The sequence below is a fragment of the Cicer arietinum genome, chromosome 8 (assembly GCF_000331145.2).
Source record: "Cicer arietinum cultivar CDC Frontier isolate Library 1 chromosome 8, Cicar.CDCFrontier_v2.0, whole genome shotgun sequence".
NCBI lineage: Eukaryota > Viridiplantae > Streptophyta > Magnoliopsida > Fabales > Fabaceae > Cicer > Cicer arietinum.
In genome coordinates, this window is record NC_021167.2 from 7,123,227 (window position 1) to 7,142,351 (window position 19,125).

The 19,125-nt window shown below is 32.5% G+C and overlaps 2 protein-coding genes and 2 pseudogenes across 6 annotated transcripts; all 4 read left to right on the top strand.

Annotated features, from left to right (window-relative positions):
• Positions 1-3,599: 3,599 nt before the first annotated feature.
• On the top strand, positions 3,600-8,470 carry LOC101513757 (uncharacterized). Its single transcript, XM_004512258.4, has 8 exons — positions 3,600-3,989; positions 4,136-4,209; positions 5,301-5,381; positions 5,751-5,835; positions 6,446-6,543; positions 6,978-7,065; positions 7,532-7,886; positions 7,977-8,470. Exons 1-8 carry the CDS (start codon positions 3,723-3,725, stop codon positions 8,228-8,230), a joined length of 1,302 nt encoding a protein of 433 aa, XP_004512315.1. The 5' UTR covers positions 3,600-3,722; the 3' UTR covers positions 8,231-8,470.
• A 1,019-nt stretch (positions 8,471-9,489) lies between these two features.
• On the top strand, positions 9,490-11,930 carry LOC101514327 (uncharacterized; annotated as a pseudogene).
• Positions 11,931-12,405: 475 nt separating this feature from the next.
• Positions 12,406-16,806, top strand: LOC101514647 (uncharacterized). 5 transcript variants are annotated; one of them, XM_073364522.1, is made up of 4 exons: positions 12,406-12,546; positions 13,047-13,114; positions 13,757-13,803; positions 13,925-16,806. In XM_073364522.1, exon 4 carries the CDS (start codon positions 14,215-14,217, stop codon positions 16,405-16,407), a length of 2,193 nt encoding a protein of 730 aa, XP_073220623.1. In that variant the 5' UTR covers positions 12,406-12,546; positions 13,047-13,114; positions 13,757-13,803; positions 13,925-14,214; the 3' UTR covers positions 16,408-16,806. The 5 variants fall into 5 exon arrangements, with proteins under 5 accessions (XP_073220623.1, XP_027193047.1, XP_073220624.1 ...); XM_027337246.2 differs by lacking the exon at positions 13,757-13,803; XM_073364523.1 differs by lacking the exon at positions 13,757-13,803 and having other exon boundaries at positions 13,047-13,109.
• A 153-nt stretch (positions 16,807-16,959) lies between these two features.
• The window catches only part of LOC101496609 (uncharacterized), a 4,178-nt pseudogene continuing 2,012 nt past the window's right edge, over positions 16,960-19,125 (top strand).

A 19,125-nucleotide genomic window follows, 5' to 3' on the forward strand; every position in this document is an offset into this window, starting at 1 on the left:
AATTTCAAAACTATGATGCTTTAAAAAAGCTTAGAAGCATTATAACATAGCATTAAAAAGTGAGCCAATCAAGTGATATTCATTATGCAATGATAATCTAGATAACGGCGGGATTTAAAACCAACTAATAATGAAGATTAAGATTAAGAATAGTTAATGCACACAATGAAGAGTTAGACTTAAATAATTGGTATTTGAAAGTGAGTGGATAGCATCATTGCAATGTGTCCTAATGAGTACCTAAATATTAAACCAATGAAATCAAGGATGATATTTTTTATTTATGTAAATTTAAGAAATGACACCTAAAAGATCCTTGTCACACTCTACTTGAGCATAGTGCATTATTATCCACTCTAATTATAAATCACTTCAAAATCACAGTAACATTTTAAACAAGTAGAGAGTGCAAGGGATAAGATCTATAAAAAGAACTTGTCAAAATCAATTATTAGCTGAATGTGGAAAAGTAAATGGTTTAATTGTGTAGGATGATTATATGATAAAAGTCACTTTAAGAGTGCTTCCATGTACCAAGGAACATAATTATATCACCTTTGACATTGGTCATTTTCATTAAATAGCTAAATGTTAGGTATTTAGTCCTAAAACAACAATAAGATTTCATCATGGTTTAATAAATCAACAAAAGTAAGGAAATAGTTTTGGAATACTCCAAAAGGATGAACCAACTTACGCCACTCTCAAGTGGGCCATATTGCTTAAGATCCGCTTTGAAGTCGGGTCGAGTTGATGGTGTTGTTGGAGTCTCAAATGGACCTACTTGAGCTCTCACCACAATATACGTAAATATTTTCAAGCATAAAAAGTATTATGTTATGATAAGTTAACAAAGGTTGGTCAATTGGTAATAATGAAATTCATCCTATTACATGTCTATATAATATAATTGATAAGTTAACGAAGGTTCATCCAGTTGGTAATAATACAGTTTATTATATTACAATAGTTATATCTAGAACTATTCTAAGATACATCAAAGTCTCAATTCTATTGTAGGAGTCTAACACAAGTAGTTGGTGCGCAAGGTGTGTGAGTGTTGTAAATTCTGAATAATCGAATTTGATTCCTATTGGTTGGTGCTGATAAAAAAAAAAGTTAGAAATTATAATGTTACACAAAATTTAATTGTTCCCATGTGGATTCAATTCATGTTGAAATCCATGTCACAAATTCCATTATTTTGAAATTAATCCACATGTGGACTGAGTTGATTGTTCAAATCCATGTTACAAATTCAAACAACCAAAAGAATTTTACACATTCACGTGAAGAATCATAGCATCAAGAGATGAACTAGCATTCTCCATTCAGTTAATCTTGTTGATACCAAACAAGAAATTGGTCAAAAGTAACCGAAAAAGATTCTAAGTTTGGTTTAGGAATTAGATACCAGCAGAGTTATGCAAAAATGTGTCGGAGTTAAGTAAGACAATAATGAGAAACCTTTCAATGTAAAATGATGCTACTATATGCTTACAGCATATTACATTTTTGCTCATTTTTCCAAAGGTGGTGCTACATAAAGTTTCAATAAATAGGCATTTTTGTGCAAAGAGGTGTGTATAACTAGAAACACGATCAAACATATCATAAGATAAAAACTATGGAATATATTATATTCTAATTGCGTTTCTAAGAACATGGACATAGGACAACTTACCTCCAAAAATATTTAATTTTTATATGTGTACCAAGAAAATTCTCTAGCCTCTGATATGTTTTCACATGTAATCTAGTTCAATTTAGCCACAATATTCTTTAAGGTGAATTCAAAATACTAGTATCAAAAATAAATATTTAAGAGGACAAAGATAGGAGACATCACAACAGCAACTTAAAGAGAATATATAAATCTTATTCAAAGATCAATTTAGAACATCTATAATTTTTTAAATGATTAATGCAATTCGACGGTATTTTTTTTTTGTCTTTAAATGAAAATAGTAAATAAATTATCATACAATTATGAGATTATGAATTTGAGTCTGAGACATTGTATTCAATTTAATAATTTCAGTATTTATCAATCGAATTAAAATTTACGGATAATTCGACGATATTTTTATTCATGTGAAATGAACTCACAATTTAAAAGAAATCCAATCTAAATGTTTTAAATTGTTGTTTATAGATAACATTTCCTTAAAAGGTTAGAATCTTTATTTTAGTTTTTACTATATTTTTACTTATTTTTATTTCGAACGTTGAACTCTTCTGCAAAATTTGCTGGAAAGAAAGTTAATGTATTCTCTAACACTTTGATAGGGTGGCTAATGTATTTTCTAACACCTTGATAGGATGGTGGCTAATGTTAATACTAATACTATTTTCATTTTTTGTCAAAAAGAAAAATACTATTCGCACTTGAATGCAGATATATAAATCACGTTTTTATTAAATAAAGAATTTGAATTTACTTTGAGTATGTTAATTACAGATTATAAAATAATTGATATTCAATAATTTTAGGTAAAAATATATCCATAATTTTTAAGTTTAATTTAATTTCTACTTAAGTTCTTTAAGTGTGTTTTATTTCGATTTGATAATTTAAGTTATATTATGTTTGTAGTATTAGTCTTTTATTTTAATTTCGACAACAATTAATTCAATTGAAATTTTTTTATCATTAGAAACTCTATAAGATACTGCAACAAGATCTCCGTCATACTAATCATTCATAAAATATTTATTAAATCTTATAAATAATTTATATTTCTTAATTTTCTTTACAACAATTTATACACATATATAGTCTTAAAACAAGATAATAAAAGTTTATCCACATGATCAATGTCTTTAATTTCTTTCCATATAACTTACATTTCAATTATATTTTAATATTTTATGACAATAATTAAACAAAAAAATTCAAACTTAAACCACACGTGTAATTTAATATATTTTGAAAGTTAATGATGTAAACTCAATATAATTTAAAAGACTAAATTGAGAAAAAATTAACTTAAAAAATTTAAACGAAAATTAAATTAAAAATGACTAAATATATATTTTTACTATTATTTATTTTGAGTTTTTTATTATAATAAAAATTACTTTTAAAAAAGAAATTAAGCGAAGTTACTTGCATCTCACTTCAAACAATTTTTAAATAATTTTTCACATATCCTATAAAAAAAATTAGATTCTACATTTTTAAAACATATAAATAAATAAAAAACAGATGAGAATCCTTAAAGTAATAATTAAGTTTAATTGATGTTTTATGCTTTTTATTTTTATCGATTTATAAAATTAATCCTCATATTTTAAAATTAAATAATTATAAATTTTTTATTTTAATTTTTTAATTAAAAAATAATAATACAATATATTTTAAATAATCTGATATACAATATAATTATGTAAAATAATTTACACCCATAAAATTTCGTAAAAGAAAAAAGCATCTATTATATTCATACAAATCTTAAAAATTCAGATTCAACTTTATATTTTTTTTATGATTTAATTAATAAATTTAAATAGTTTAATGTCATCGGATTGTATATTTATAAAACGTAATACCATTATATTTTAGTTTAAAAATCAAAAAAATTGAAAAAATCAATTTCGTAAACCCGATAAACTAGATATCCTAAAATTTTTGTTTTACTGTTACGAGTAATTTAATCTGAGGAAGCACTGCGCCGGCGTTTCAGCCACTGGAAAACGGAGAAAAAGAGTGTCACGGCGAAATGGCGAAGAAGCGAGATCATCACCGGTCAACCCAGAGTTCCGGTCACCGGGAAAACCAAATCAAATCACCTTCACGACGAGAAAAACAAACTAAGTCAGACTCAGCTTCCGGTACCATCAAAATAATTGGCTTCTTCATCGTGTCATCACTGATCGCCGTCGTCGCTTACTGGTTAACACAATCTTCTCCTTCACAACATAACGAATCTTATGTGTATCAACGAGGCCTTGTCACAACCAACACCAATTACCAAGACATACTCAATGTAAGCATCGCCAATAACTACGCTCTGATTCTATCACCAACTGTTTGATAAAAAAAAAACTATGAGATTGATGGTTTATAGTATAATAGATAATTCAAGTTTTGATTATTGTTATTGATTGTTGTTGTAATTTAACAATTAATTAGGAGAATACGAAAGTATCTGAAAATATATCGAAGCGACATTATACTCACCCTGTGCTCGGCTACATTACTCCATGGTAAGCTTTTTTTGTTGTTGATGTATGTTGATATTGGTATTTTCTTGGATGAAGCATGAATCTGGTTATTCATATTCAATATTTTATGCTAAATGAGGAATCAATTTTGTGTGATGTACTGTGATCTTTTGTTAACTCATAAGAAGTATCATATAAGTGCCTATTTCTATTTTAAAAGATGATATAATGTCGATCTTATAAGTTGTTTTCTCATTAGCTGTCGTAGAGAGTTTATACAAATAAGTTGAAAACAACTTATGAACATGTCATAGATTGTTTTCATGAGCTCTCTCAAACAGTTTCACAAGTATTTATGCTAGTAGATACTCTAAAATAAGTCAATCCAAGCAGACCTTCAATTTTGTTTGACATAATGTGATCTCTTGTTTTTAATTATAATTTCTTAACTTAAAAGAAGTGTTTAAACTATTGATTTAATGTAGGTCAAGTCAGAGTTTAGTTTAGAATGTTATGATAATATGAATGGAAGAACACTAATTCGTAGAGTATGATAATGATAATGATAATTTACTCCTAATTTTGTACTTGAGCATAAACTGACTCAAATTTATTAACGTATATAAGATTATAAGAAGTCTTTTCTGCCGGCATTGTTGAATGAGATTGTGCTAGTGGCAACTGCAATGCTGGGGTACTCAGATTTGGAAATTTATTTAAACACAATAACACATGATTACGTAATAGTTCGCTCCTAAGTTTATACTTGAGCATTAACTGACTCAAAAATGGTGTAAAGAAAATAACTTTTAAACTTCTTTGAAAAGTAGGGAGTGAGTGGGATTAATAAAGGGAGTTGAGACTTTTGGACAGGAGAATAGTTTTGTTGTGGTGGTAACCTAATGATTATTTTTTCTCTTTGGTACATATTACTCTGTGTTGTCTACACTATGAGCTGTATCCTTATTCCTAAGTCCTAACATCTTCATAGTTGTATTTGCTTTATGTTTGTACTTTGTAGTGTAAATTCAATTTCATCGTATGTTACTCTTTTTCTTTATGTGTATCCTCCTGTTAAATATAGCTTTATATGTACAATTAAGATGCATCTTTGAAAATATTAATTGTGGCAGGAATTCTCAAGGTTATGAAATGGCGAAACGGTTCAACTCTAAGTTTACACATTTATCACCTGTCTGGTATGATTTAAAGAGGTACATACATCAGTCCTAAGTGACTCATTGTAGAAATATATGGACGGGGACAGAGTTGAAATCTACCACATTCCCCGCCCTTCTCGTTTTGCTTCATCAGAGCTTTGAAATGTATTTTGCAAGCATCCAAAATTTATTGTTTCAATTGTAATTTCTGAAGTTTTACTTATTATTTAGGATATCCAGGTTTGTTATGAATTAACATCACGGCCTTAAGTGTTATCAGAATATTTTCTATGATATGTGTGTGTAATTTATGCACTACACCAAAATTCTAGTGTATACTCATTGATAAATCCTTGAGGTTGTTATCTAGCTAGTTTTTATTATATTGCTTTATGGTTTTGCTTTATCAGTTGTTATTGCCAGCCAACAGACTAGCTTAGTTCTAGAGGGGAGACATAATGCTGACAGAGGATGGATCTCAGAGCTTAAAAAGACGGGAGAAGCTCTGGTACAATGAATAAGCTTTCCACTTCTACACTTATTTTCATTTCATCAATGTAAACTTAAATATCTTTTTTGTCCACAAAGTTTTTACTCGTTATATATTGATTTTGAAAACTAACATTCTTAATTTTAGATTTGTATACTAGAAAGTAGACCTAAATTGGGAAGTTGTGTATGGAGCTTGCTAATAGGAGTGACACTCGGTTAGAGGGTGTAAGAGATGTAATATAAAACAATTTGTCAAATAGAAAATAACATTATAGAACGAAAAAGGAAACAGAATTGCTGTGGCATCTCTGGGATGTATACTTTTTCCTCCAATATAACAATTTAAATTCAAATTAAATTATATATTTGTTTACTGTAAATCTGTAACTGTTTAAGCATTCCTTCTGACTTGTGATCAGTGGAACAGGGATATGGGGGATTTTATGACTTAAAATTATTCTTAAGTCAGTTGCCTATTTTAACCCTCGTCCTAAGTAGAAACATCTAGACCAATCTGTTTTGGGCCTTGGACTAGCTAAGAACTTGGCCTTCCTATATTGTGATGCTTTTATTTAGATCTGACCTTAGTGAACCAACCATTATTTTTCTTTTGCATTTGCATGTAGATTTTGCCAAGATTTGTTCTGGAAGTATCACCAGAAGAGCTGCTGAGAAAGAAGAAACAAAGGAACAAAGCCGTTGACCTTATAGTGACAGAGTGCAAGTAAGCCTCTAATTAATTTATGATGCACCTTTAAGGAAATGGTTTTATTTTATGGGAAGAGAGTTATTATTATACTGGAAAAACATATAGCTTTTGCTTATGTGATCTTCGCGTGGTCGCTGATTTAGCTATTCCTTAATTGATTATCATCTTTTGCAATAATGGATGTTTGGATAGTCTCTTGGTGTCATCTGCAATGTTACTTTTTTTTTTTATGAGATCTGTGATGTTACTGTACTGCAATGAACGCATCATGGTGTAATTCTAAAAGAGAGGAAATTTATGTGAAAACTGCTGAAAGATAATCCTCGGTAAAAATGTTTCTAATTAGGAACTAGTCAACTAACCGTTCATTAGGTTAATGTCAATGATGATCATAAGTGGTTAATAATATTAAGTAACCATTGCTTCATGTAAACGTGCTTCTTCTGTGGGGAAATGGGATATGATGGTGTAGTCTTAGAATCTTGGTCAAGGTGGGCTGCTTATGGTATCTTGCATGATCCAAGCATGCGAAATTTGGTGAGTATTTGTTCTCTTCTGTTCATTGTTTTCAGATTCCTTTTATACGGCAAAAAATAATATGGAACTCTGCCTGTAAGTTATGGACTAAATTGTTTTCTTATTCTGTTGGTTTTTTTAGTTTACAAGGTCTGGGATTACTCTATTTCATATCTTTGGTTGTTTAAGGTTTTTGGATAGAAAGTCTATAAATATAGACTTCCATTCCCTTAGAAAACATCTTTTATCATCTTTAGAAATTGAGTGGTGTAAACTATTGTAGGAGCGTATCCGCTCTTGTGTCCCATTTTCTTTGGAGAGGTTCTCTCCTATTATTTCGTATCTTTTTTCTAAATATTAATGTTCTTCCTCTAAATCCTTGAAATCAAATTTTTGGGTTCCTAACATTTCCATTGAGACCAATGTTTCCATTTTGTATTTGCCTGCTATTGCAGTTGATATGATCTTTCTTCTTTTACAAGCGCAGGCTTTACAGTTTGTAAAACAGCTTGGAGATGCACTGCATTCCATAAGCTCAGAGAAAATTAGTGGACAGAAGTTGCAGTTGGTCTATGTTATAGGTCCACCATCTTCTGAAAAGCTGCTGGCACATGACTTTGGGCCAAAAGATCTTGAGACTTTAAGTGAAGTTGTTGATGGATTCTCCTTAATGACATATGACTTCTCTAATCCTCACAACCCTGGTCCTAATGCACCTTTAAAATGGATTCAAATTATTCTACAGATGCTTCTTGGTGCCTCTGCCAATAGAGCCCAAAACATTCCCCCCAAGATATTTCTTGGCATCAATTTCTATGGAAACGATTTCTCCCTTTCAAGGGGTAATTCCAATTACTTTCCTTTGGTTTTCTGTGGTTTATCACGTGACAGCATTTTTATGTGTTATATATTGGTGAAATTTTAAATTGCAGATTCAGGTGGTGGAGCTATTATTGGGAGAGATTACCTGGCACTTTTGGAGAAGCACAGACCTGTTCTGCAGTGGGATAAGAACAGTGGGGAGCATGTTTTCTTTTACACTGATGACAAGGATATCAAGCATGCAGTATTCTATCCATCTTTAAAGTCAATTTCCTTGCGGTTAGAGGAAGCCCGTTCATGGGAATGTGGCATCTCGATATGGGAAATTGGTCAAGGTTTAGATTATTTTTTTGACCTTCTGTGAAAGTCTGTATGTGTAGGTACTTTTTATGCCTCTTGTTAATGTTTATTCATACATGTACTCATACATGTACTCGTCCTTCATTGCAATTGAAATGGACCTTGGTCAAAATTGGAATTTTTTTTTTCCATAGATTCCCTCCACTAAGGTAATCCTATTTGAGGCGTGCCGGACATTAAATGTATATGTATGTGGGTATCTCTATCAGAAGGATTCAAAATGGGATTTTATTTTAGGCTTCAACATGTTTTTAAGTCCATGCGTGGATATCTCTGCATCTAAACTGTCTGAAATTAGTCCGATGTTAACTAGGGTTTACTTTGCAATGATGTGGTAGATAGGGTACCTCTTCATCAAAGGCCATGTAGGAAAAGTCAGTCCACGTGTCATGGGTGGCTGTCAGTTGGGTGTCATATGAGTCTTAGCTGTACTGGTTTAAGCAAAGAAAAAGTTTAACCATATTATTGTTTGCTTTCAATTCCATTACATATAAATTTAACCATTATAAGCAAGATTATCAAAATCGCATTAATATTATTGTTTGCTTTCAATTCCATTAGATATAAATTTAATCATTATAAGCAAGATTATCAAAATTGCATTAATCCATTGATAGAAAAACGCATTAATTCACTAGTAGATTTAAAGATTGATAAATTCATTCTGAAGACTGAATTAACACGGGTGAATTCAGCGATTTTACTCTAATTTTAAAAGAGGTTCAATTTTTTAAGTCTAATTCAAAAAATCTTCTTTTTTCCACTTTTCTTCAACACGTTTCATATTAATGTTTATTCTTCTTAGATGAATTGTTCTCTTCTTGTTTTGAACTCGTGTGCAACTTCATATTCTCCATCAACGTGAACGATCGACGAATCTTAGAGTAATATAAATTATTTAGTTTGATTTGATATTATTTTATGAGTATAAAATTTTATGGTTATTTTAAATATTTTTATTTTATAATTAAATTGAAAATTTGAATTATCGATGAATTTATAGTATTATAAAAGTATATATGTCATTTATATATAAATTTTAATATGAAGTATATTCTTTGAATTTACATATAGAATTCATTTAGTCAAAACAAATCTATTATATATATTTAAAACAAACTCCATGCCACCTCATATTAATATTTTTCACATGCAAACATATCACACCCTATCAAAAAAAACTGATGTGTACTTTATCTCATTTTTTTCTACTTAATTTTTAAATAATTTTTTTCTCTTTTAATCCTTAGTTATTTTAATGACTTTCTCCAACAATTTCTTTGTAAAAAAAACTATGGGAAATATTCCGACAATTTCTTCTTCATCTCCACCTAAATTTTCCAACAACAAATGAAGAGAAAAACATCAATCACCATCATCACCTATCTCCAACGACACCGTTTCAATCAATATCACCATCTTCCACTCACCGCCCCACACTTCTCAACAACACCCCGCCCTTTTCCTGACTACTCCCCTAAAACGCCTTCCATCTCTGACTCCGACATCATCCGCCACGTCACCACTACCATCAAACGACGCCGTTCCGAACCCCTCACCCGTGTTCTCAAACCTTACCAATCTCGCTTCAAATCCAACCATCTCATTTGGGTTCTCATCAACATCAAAAACGACTACAAACTTGTTCTAAACTTCTTCAACTGGGCGCAAAAACCTTTCATCACTTTGGAATCACTCTGCATTGTGGTTCACCTAGCCGTTTCTTCAAACGACATTGAAACCGCGAAACGACTCGTTTTTGAGTTCTGGACTACGCCGCGTTTCGATGTTTCCAAGTCGTTTGATCTTTTTACTGACAAGTTGATTTATACTTATAAGGATTGGGATTCACACCCTCTTGTTTTTGATCTGTTCTTTCAAGTGCTTGTTGAAACTGGGTTTGTTTCACATGCTGAGAAGCTTTTTCATAAGTTGTTGACTTATGGTGTTGTTGTGTCTGTAGATTCTTGTAATTTGTTTCTGTCTAGGTTGTCTTGCAATTTCCATGGTCTGAAGACCGCAGTTAAGGTGTTCGATGAATTTCCTGAATTGGGTGTTTGTTGGAATACTGTTTCATATAATATTGTTCTTCACTGTCTTTGTCAATTGGGTAAAGTGAAAGACGCACATAACCTGCTTCTACAAATGGAGCAGAGAGGGAATTTTCCTGATGTTGTAAGTTATGGTGTTATTGTTAGTGGGTATTGTGGAATTGGTGAGCTTGATAAGGTTTTGAAACTTGTGGAAGAGTTGAAGAGAAAGGGATTGAAACCTAATGAATACATTTACAATAATATAATTGGTCTTCTTTGTAAGAGCGGCGAAGTAGTTGAAGCGGAGCGAGTGTTGAGGGAGATGAGTAAATGCGGCGTTTTTCCTGATAATGTAGTGTATACTACTCTCATTAGTGGTTTCTGCAAGGCTGGGAATTTTCCGGCTGCGTTCAAACTGTTTGATGAAATGAGGTATAAGAAAATAGTTCCTGATTTTGTTACATATACTTCTGTGATTCATGGGATTTGTAAGAGTGGAAAGATGGTAGAAGCGCGCGAACTGTTTAGTGAAATGTTTGTGAAAGGGATGAAACCGGATGAAGTTACGTATACTGCTCTTATTGATGGGTATTGTAAGGCTGCTGAAATGAAAGAGGCTTTTTCTCTTCACAACCAGATGGTTCAGAAGGGTCTGATTCCAAATGCTGCGATTTATGCTTGATAAAGGACTTCAACCTACAATTGTTACATTCAATGTGCTCATGAATGGGTTTTGCTTGTCAGGGATGTTGGAAGATGGTGAAAGGTTAATCAAATGGATGTTAGAGAAAGGTATAACGCCAAATGCCACGACGTTCAATTCTCTTATGAAGCAGTACTGCATTAGAAATAACATGCGTGCAACTACCGAGATTTACAAGGGTATGCGTGCTCGAGGAGTGATGCCCGACAGCAACACCTACAATATTTTGATTAAAGGGCATTGTAAAGCTAGAAATATGAAAGAGGCATGGGTTCTTTATAAAGAAATGGTTGAACAAGTATTTAGTGTCACTGCCACTTCCTATAATGCTCTTATAAGAGGTTTCTTTAAGAGGAAGAAACTTGTGGAAGCTAGGAAGCTATTTGAGGAGATGAGAACACATGGTTTGGTTGCTGAGAAAGATATTTATGATATTTTCGTCGATGTGAACTATGAAGAAGGGAACTGGGAAATCACTCTTGAGCTTTGTGATGAAGCAATAGAGAAATGTCTTGTCAAATAAACATAGTCGACTTTTGTATAACACCAATTTTTGTCTTCATAAAGAGAATACACTTGACTTTTAGGTATTTTGCAAAACACTCATGTAGATTATTTTACAAACACACAAATTGGAGAGTAGTAACATCATCAAATTCAAAAAAGACACTTTTCTGGGATCCTGCAAAATGAACGTGCTTTTGTCCCTTTTGCCCCTGTCATTATAAGAAACAGATGTAATAGACAATTTTTTCAGTAGAAAGATGTAAATAGAAAATTTAAATGAAAGTAGCTCTTGCAACCTTCTACTTTTCTGGTGCAGTTTTGTCATCCTTCAGTTCCTGTTATAGATTAGTCTACTGAACAAGCTTGCTCTCTTAGGTTTTTATTTTATATTTAAAAGTTAAATGATAATTGTCCTGCATTGTCATGTGTTAGGCATCTTATTATTATGTCATTTATTATTAGACTGCCTGACTGCTTTTATATTATATTATTAGGCAACAATTATTTTATTAGACTTTATTGAATAAATAGGGAAATGGAAGGAAAAGTCGGTGGACATTTTATTTTGGTACTGAATATTGATTGTGAGAGACCAAACTCTCGAGTTCTTAGAAGGGAGAGGTCAAGACTCTCAAATTTCTTGAGTAGGAAGTGTCTATCTTAATTTTCTTTGTTTTCTCTCTTACGATTCTATAAACTAGATTCTCTGCTTAATCTAAATTCTTGCCACAGTAACCATAACTGTTCAATAAAAGTTGGTTATTTCATTTATATTTCTATGTTCGGTACTGGTTTCTATCCTCAAGCTGCCAGTTTAGTAAATGCTTATTATATACACATTTACATCTTGTTGTAAGTTCTAACAAAATATTTACAAGTTGTTATTTTTAAATGTTCTGCAGAAAAATGTGATTTTTGTTTTTGATTTTAAGGCAGATACAGGACAATTGCTAAATTTTAGACTGCAGTGGATCCATTTCCTTTGATTGATGGATTAAGGAAATGACTATAGTGTGTTTTATTTCCACGAAGTTCTCTATGAAGTATGTACTCTCCAAAGGCATACACATACATAAGGTGATTGTTTGTTCCTCATAAGTGCTTGTGTATGAATTTTCAACATGTATCATGAGGTAGCATTGTCAATTTTGGGTTATTGTCCCTGCTAATTGTACTTTCTGTATTTGATGGAGCAATTGTTTTTTTAGCAAACATAAAAATTAAGGGGCCATTTACTTTTGTGAAAATATTTTTTGTTTTAATTCCCTAAAATGTGTGTTCAATTTTTTTAATGAGACTCTTAACTCAATTTTTTATAATGAAAACCTTAAGTTAATTGGATTACAAGATTCATTAGGGGTAATGAGTAAGAAAGCACCTTAAAGTTTAAAAAATGATTATACAAATACTTATAAATTACTACATCCGATAGCGAAAATCAAATCTATGAATTTATAGAAATATAACAAATCTCTGTCAAACTAACCAACTTTACTAGTTTTGGTTTTGTGATGACAATTTTTGCTTACCTTTTGAATATTTGTTTGTAACATATATTAATTAATTGTTTGGAACAGACTCATATTGCTTATAGATTGGATTTTTAATGGGCAAGTGGTAGGCTCAAAGTCTCCAACATGGTAAGGTATACATAATTAAATTGGATATTAAATAATATTTATAATAATTTATTATAGAATTCTAAACTTATAAAAACATTAATAAAATTGAAAATTTACTAATTTTATCACAGTGTTGTTAGTATTCTTTAAGTCCTTTTCATATTTTTCACCAAATATATGTTGAAAAGAAAGAGAGAAAAATATTTCGATTTTTGGAATTAATTAAAAGTTAAATTTACATCAAGTGTCACTGACCTATTTCCAAACACAACACTGTTTCTCACTTCACTCACTGCACTGCTTTCACCTCCGTACGGTGTTTCCCTTCCCCGTTCGTGGCTTCATCTGCTTCATTAATATTACGCCGACTCCCTTGGTCTTTTTTCTTCTATAGGTATGCTGCCCTGTTACCTATTCTTTGTAATGTTGCTATTTTTTATGCACACAAAAACAGTAATAGCCTTAATTTGATGATTTATTTGTTAAGTTACTGTTTTTTTGGGATTTCTTTGTTACATCACAGTTACTTAAGTTTATGATTTGGTGATTGTATGCGTATTACTTATGTAATTGGGATTATGAGAAGGGTGTTAATGAAGTCAACTTATGAAACTTTTATCATTGACGGCTAATTGAAAATATTGATAGTTTACGGTTTTTGATAGGTCTAAAATTGGTGATCTTGTGATAGTTGTGTTATTTCACCAAACTGGTTAGTTAGTTTTTCTTTTTCTTTTTTTAACTAAGGTTTGGTTAGAGTTGAAATTTTTTAATGTATTGGGAACATGCTTTAACTTCAAATTATTGGCATTAAGTTTGTTTTTATTTTCTAGGAGATAATGGAAAGATTTTAAGAAGAAATTACATTTGAAGAGGAAATTATCATCAAATGAGCAACAATCTAATTCTCAAGGTGATTCTTTCTTGGTGATTCTTTCTTCCCCAAACATGGTTGAATACTTGAGGCGTTCAGCAACACCCGCGCCACCATTCCGCATTTCAACTCCAACTCTGACCTCTGCTGGCTACTAAACCTCATTCATCTCCACCCAAATATTCCAACAACACTATCCCTATTTCTATCCCTTAACGTCGTAATAGGTTTTCCTCTCCCAAACAACACATGAAGAGAACAACATCAATCAACATCATCACTTATCTCCAACGACACCGTTTCAATCAATATCACCATCTTCCACTCACCGCCGCACACTTCTCAACAACACCCCGTCCTTTTCCTGACTACTCCCCTAAAACGCCTTCCATCTCAGACTCCGACATTATCCGCCATGTCACCACTACCATCAAACGACGTCGTTCCGAACCCCTCACCCGTGTTCTCAAACCTTACCAATCTCGCTTCAAATCCAACCATCTCATTTGGGTTCTCATCAACATCAAAAACGACTACAAACTTGTTCTAAACTTCTTCAACTGGGCGCAAAAACCGTTCATCACTTTGGAATCACTCTGCATTGTGGTTCACCTAGCCGTTTCTTCAAACGACATTGAAACCGCGAAACAACTCGTTTTTGAGTTCTGGACTACGCCGCGTTTCGATGTTTCCAAGTCGTTTGATCTTTTTACTGAGAAGTTGATTTATACTTATAAGGATTGGGATTCACACCCTCTTGTTTTTGATTTGTACTTTCAAGTGCTTGTTGAAACTGGGTTTGTTTCACAAGCTGAGAAGCTTTTTCATAAGTTGTTGAGTTATGGTGTTGTTGTGTCTGTAGATTCTTGTAATTTGTTTCTGTCTAGGTTGTCTTGCAATTTCCATGGTTTGAAGACCGCAGTTAAGGTGTTCGATGAATTTCCTGAATTGGGTGTTTGTTGGAATACTGTTTCATATAATATTGTTCTTCACTGTCTTTGTCAATTGGGTAAAGTGAAAGAAGCACATAACCTGCTTGTACAAATGGAACAGAGAGGGAATTTTCCTGATGTTGTAAGTTATGGTGTTGTTGTTAGTGGGTATTGTGGAATTGGTGAGCTTGATAAGGTTTTGAAACTTGTGGAAGAGTTGAAGAGAAAGGGATTGAAACCTAATGAATACATTTACAATAATATAATTGGTCTTCTTTGTAAGAGCGGCGAAGTAGTTGAAGCGGAGCGAGTGTTGAGGGAGATGAGTAAATGCGGCGTTTTTCCTGATAATGTAGTGTATACTACTCTCATTAGTGGTTTCTGCAAGGCTGGGAATTTTCCGGCTGCGTTCAAACTGTTTGATGAAATGAGGTATAAGAAAATAGTTCCTGATTTTGTTACATATACTTCTGTGATTCATGGGATTTGTAAGAGTGGAAAGATGGTAGAAGCGCGCGAACTGTTTAGTGAAATGCTTGTGAAAGGGATGGAACCGGATGAAGTTACGTATACTGCTCTTATTGATGGGTATTGTAAGGCTGGTGAAATGAAAGAGGCTTTTTCTCTTCACAACCAGATGGTTCAGAAGGGTCGGATTCCAAATGTTGTCACTTATACCACATTGGTCGATGGCCTTTGTAAGAATGGAGAGGTTGATGTAGCAAATGAGCTTCTTCATGAAATGTCAGGAAAGGGACTTCAACCAAATGTCTACACGTATAACACGGTTGTTAATGGTCTTTGTAAGATAGGAAATATAGAACAAGCGGTTAAACTTATGGAAGAAATGGATATGGCAGGGTTTTATCCCGACACTGTTACATACACAACACTCATGGATGCATATTGTAAGATGGGGGAAATGGCCAAGGCTCACGAGTTGCTGCGGTTTATGCTCGATAAAGGACTTCAACCTACAATTGTTACATTCAATGTGCTCATGAATGGGTTTTGCTTGTCAGGGATGTTGGAAGATGGTGAAAGGTTAATCAAATGGATGTTAGAGAAAGGTATAACGCCAAATGCCACGACGTTCAATTCTCTTATGAAGCAGTACTGCATTAGAAATAACATGCGTGCAACTACCGAGATTTACAAGGGTATGCGTGCTCGAGGAGTGATGCCCGACAGCAACACCTACAATATTTTGATTAAAGGGCATTGTAAAGCTAGAAATATGAAAGAGGCATGGTTTCTTTATAAAGAAATGGTTGAACAAGGATTTAGTGTCACTGCCACTTCCTATAATGCTCTTATAAGAGGTTTCTTTAAGAGGAAGAAACCTGTGGAAGCTAGGAAGCTATTTGAGAAGATGAGAACACATGGTTTGGTTGCTGAGAAAGCTATTTATGATATTTTCATCGATGTGAACTATGAAGAAGGGAACTGGGAAATCACTCTTGAGCTTTGTGATGAAGCAATAGAGAAATGTCTTGTCAAAGAAACATAGCTGACTTTTGTATAACACCAATTTTTGTCTTCATAAAGAGAATACACTTGACTTTTAGGTATTTTGCAAAACACTCATGTAGATTATTTTACAAACACACAAATTGGAGAGTAGTAACATCATCAAATTCAAAAAAGACACTTCAAGATTTGTTGAGATTATTGTTGGGATCCTGCAAAATGGACGTGCTTTTGTCCCTTTTGCCCCTGTCATTATAAGAAACAGATGTAATAGAAAAAATTTTCAGTAGAAAGATGTAAATAGAGAATTTAAATGAAAGTAGCTCTTGCAACCTTCTACTTTTCTGGTGCAGTTTTGTCATCCTTCAGTTCCTGTTATAGATTAGTCTACTGAACAAGCTTGCTCTCTTAGGTTTTTATTTTATATTTAAAAGTTAAATGATAATTGTCCAGCATTGTCATGTGTTAGGCCTCTTATTATTATGTCATTTATTATTAGACTGCGTTTATATTATATTATTAGGCAACAATTATTTTATTAGACTTTATTGAATAAATAGGGAAATGGAAGGAAAAGTCTGTGGACATTTTATTAACGTATATAAGATTATAAGAAGTCTTTTACTCCGGCATTGTTGAATGAGTTTGTGCTAGTGGCAACTGCAATGCTGGGGTACTCAGATTTGGAAATTTATTTAAACACAATAAGACATGATTACATAATAGTTCGCTCCTAAGTTTATCCTTGAGCATTAACTGACTCAAAAATGGTGTAAAGAAAATAATTTTTAAACTTCTTTGAAAAGTATGGAGTGAGTAGGATTAATAAAGGGAGTTGAGACTTTTGGACAGGAGAATAGTTTTGTTGTGGTGCTAACTTAATGATTATTTTTTCTCTTTGGTACATATTACTCTGTGTATTTGCTTTATATGTATTTGCTTTATGTTTGTACTTTGTAGTGTAAATTCAATTTCATCGTATGTTACTCTTTTTCTTTATGTGTATCCTCCTGTTAAATATAGCTTTATATGTACAATTAAGATGCATCTTTGAAAATATTAATTGTGGCAGGAATTCTCAAGGTTATGAAATGGCGAAAAGGTTCAACTCTAAGTTTACACATTTATCACCTGTCTGGTATGATTTAAAGAGGTACATACATCAGTCCTAAGTGACTCATTGTAGAAATAGATGGACGGGGACAGAGTTGAAATCTACCACATTCCCCGCCCTTCTGGTTTTGCTTCATCAGAGCTTTGAAATGTATTTTGCAAGCATCCAAAAATTTATTGTTTCAATTGTAATTTCTGAAGTTTTACTTGTTATTTAGGATATCCAGGTTTGTTATGAATTGACATCACGGCCTTAAGTGTTATCAGAATATTTTCTATGATATGTGTGTGTAATTTATGCACTACACCAAAATTCTAGTGTATACTCATTGATAAATCCTTGAGGTTGTTATCTAGCTAGTTTTTATTATATTGCTTTATGGTTTTGCTTTATCAGTTGTTATTGCCAGCCAACAGACTAGCTTAGTTCTAGAGGGGAGACATAATGCTGACAGAGGATGGATCTCAGAGCTTAAAAAGACGGGAGAAGCTCTGGTACAATGAATAAGCTTTCCACTTCTACACTTATTTTCATTTCATCAATGTAAACTTAAATATCTTTTCTGTCCACAAAGTTTTTACTCGTTATGTATTGATTTTGAAAACTAACATTCTTAATTTTAGATTTGTATACTAGAAAGTAGACCTAAATTGGGAAGTTGTGTATGGAGCTTGGTAATAGGAGTGACACTCGGTTAGAGGGTGTAAGAGATGTAATATAAAACAATTTGTCAATTAGAAAATAACATTATAGAACAAAAAAGGAAACAGAATTGCTGTGGCATCTCTGGGATGTATACTTTTTCCTCCAATATAACAATTTAAATTCAAATTAAATTATATATTTGTTTACTGTAAATCTGTAACTGTTTAAGCATTCCTTCTGACTTGTGATCAGTGGAACAGGGATATGGGGGATTTTATGATTTAAAATTATTCTTAAGTTTGTTGCCTATTTTAACCCTCGTCCTAAGTGGAAGCATCTAGACCAGTCTTTTTTGGGCCTTGGACTAGCTAAGAACTTGGCCTTCCTATATTGCGATGCTTTTATTTAGATCTGACCTTAGTGAACCAACCATTATTTTTTCTTTTGCATTTGCATGTAGATTTTGCCAAGATTTGTTCTGGAAGCATCACCAGAAGAGCTGCTGAGAAAGAAGAAACAAAGGAACAAAGCCATTGACCTTATAGTGACAGAGTGCAAGTAAGGCTCTAATTAATTTATGATGCACCTTTAAGGAAATGGTTTAATTTTATGGGGAGAGTTATTATTATACTGGAAAAACATCTAGCTTTTGCTTATGTGATCTTCGCGTGGTCGCTGATTTAGCCATTCCTTAATTGATTATGTGATCTTTTGCAAGAATGGATGTTTGGATAGTCTCTTGGTGTCATCTGCAATGTTACTTTTTTTTTTATTTACCAGATCTGCAATGTTACTGTACTGCAATGAACGCATCATGGTGTAATTCTAAAAGAGAGGAAGTTTATGTGAAAACTGCTGAAAGATAATCCTCGGTAAAAATGTTTCTAATTAGGAACTAGTCAACTAACCGTTCAATAGGTTAATGTCAATGATGATCATAAGTGGTTAATAATATTAAGTAACCATTGCTTCATGTAAACGTGCTTCTTCTGTAGGGAA

What these genes read in the sequence shown, in the direction of transcription:
- LOC101513757 (XM_004512258.4), top strand. Translation starts at nt 3,723, where the DNA reads ATGGCGAAGAAGCGAGATCATCACCGGTCAACCCAGAGTTCCGGTCAC. An exon ending in CTCGGCTACATTACTCCATG is followed by an intron (nt 4,210 to 5,300) that starts GTAAGCTTTTTT and finishes TAATTGTGGCAG; the next exon opens with GAATTCTCAAGGTTATGAAA. An exon ending in AAAAGACGGGAGAAGCTCTG is followed by an intron (nt 5,836 to 6,445) that starts GTACAATGAATA and finishes ATTTGCATGTAG; the next exon opens with ATTTTGCCAAGATTTGTTCT.
- LOC101514647 (XM_073364522.1), top strand. Translation starts at nt 14,215, where the DNA reads ATGAAGAGAACAACATCAATCAACATCATCACTTATCTCCAACGACAC.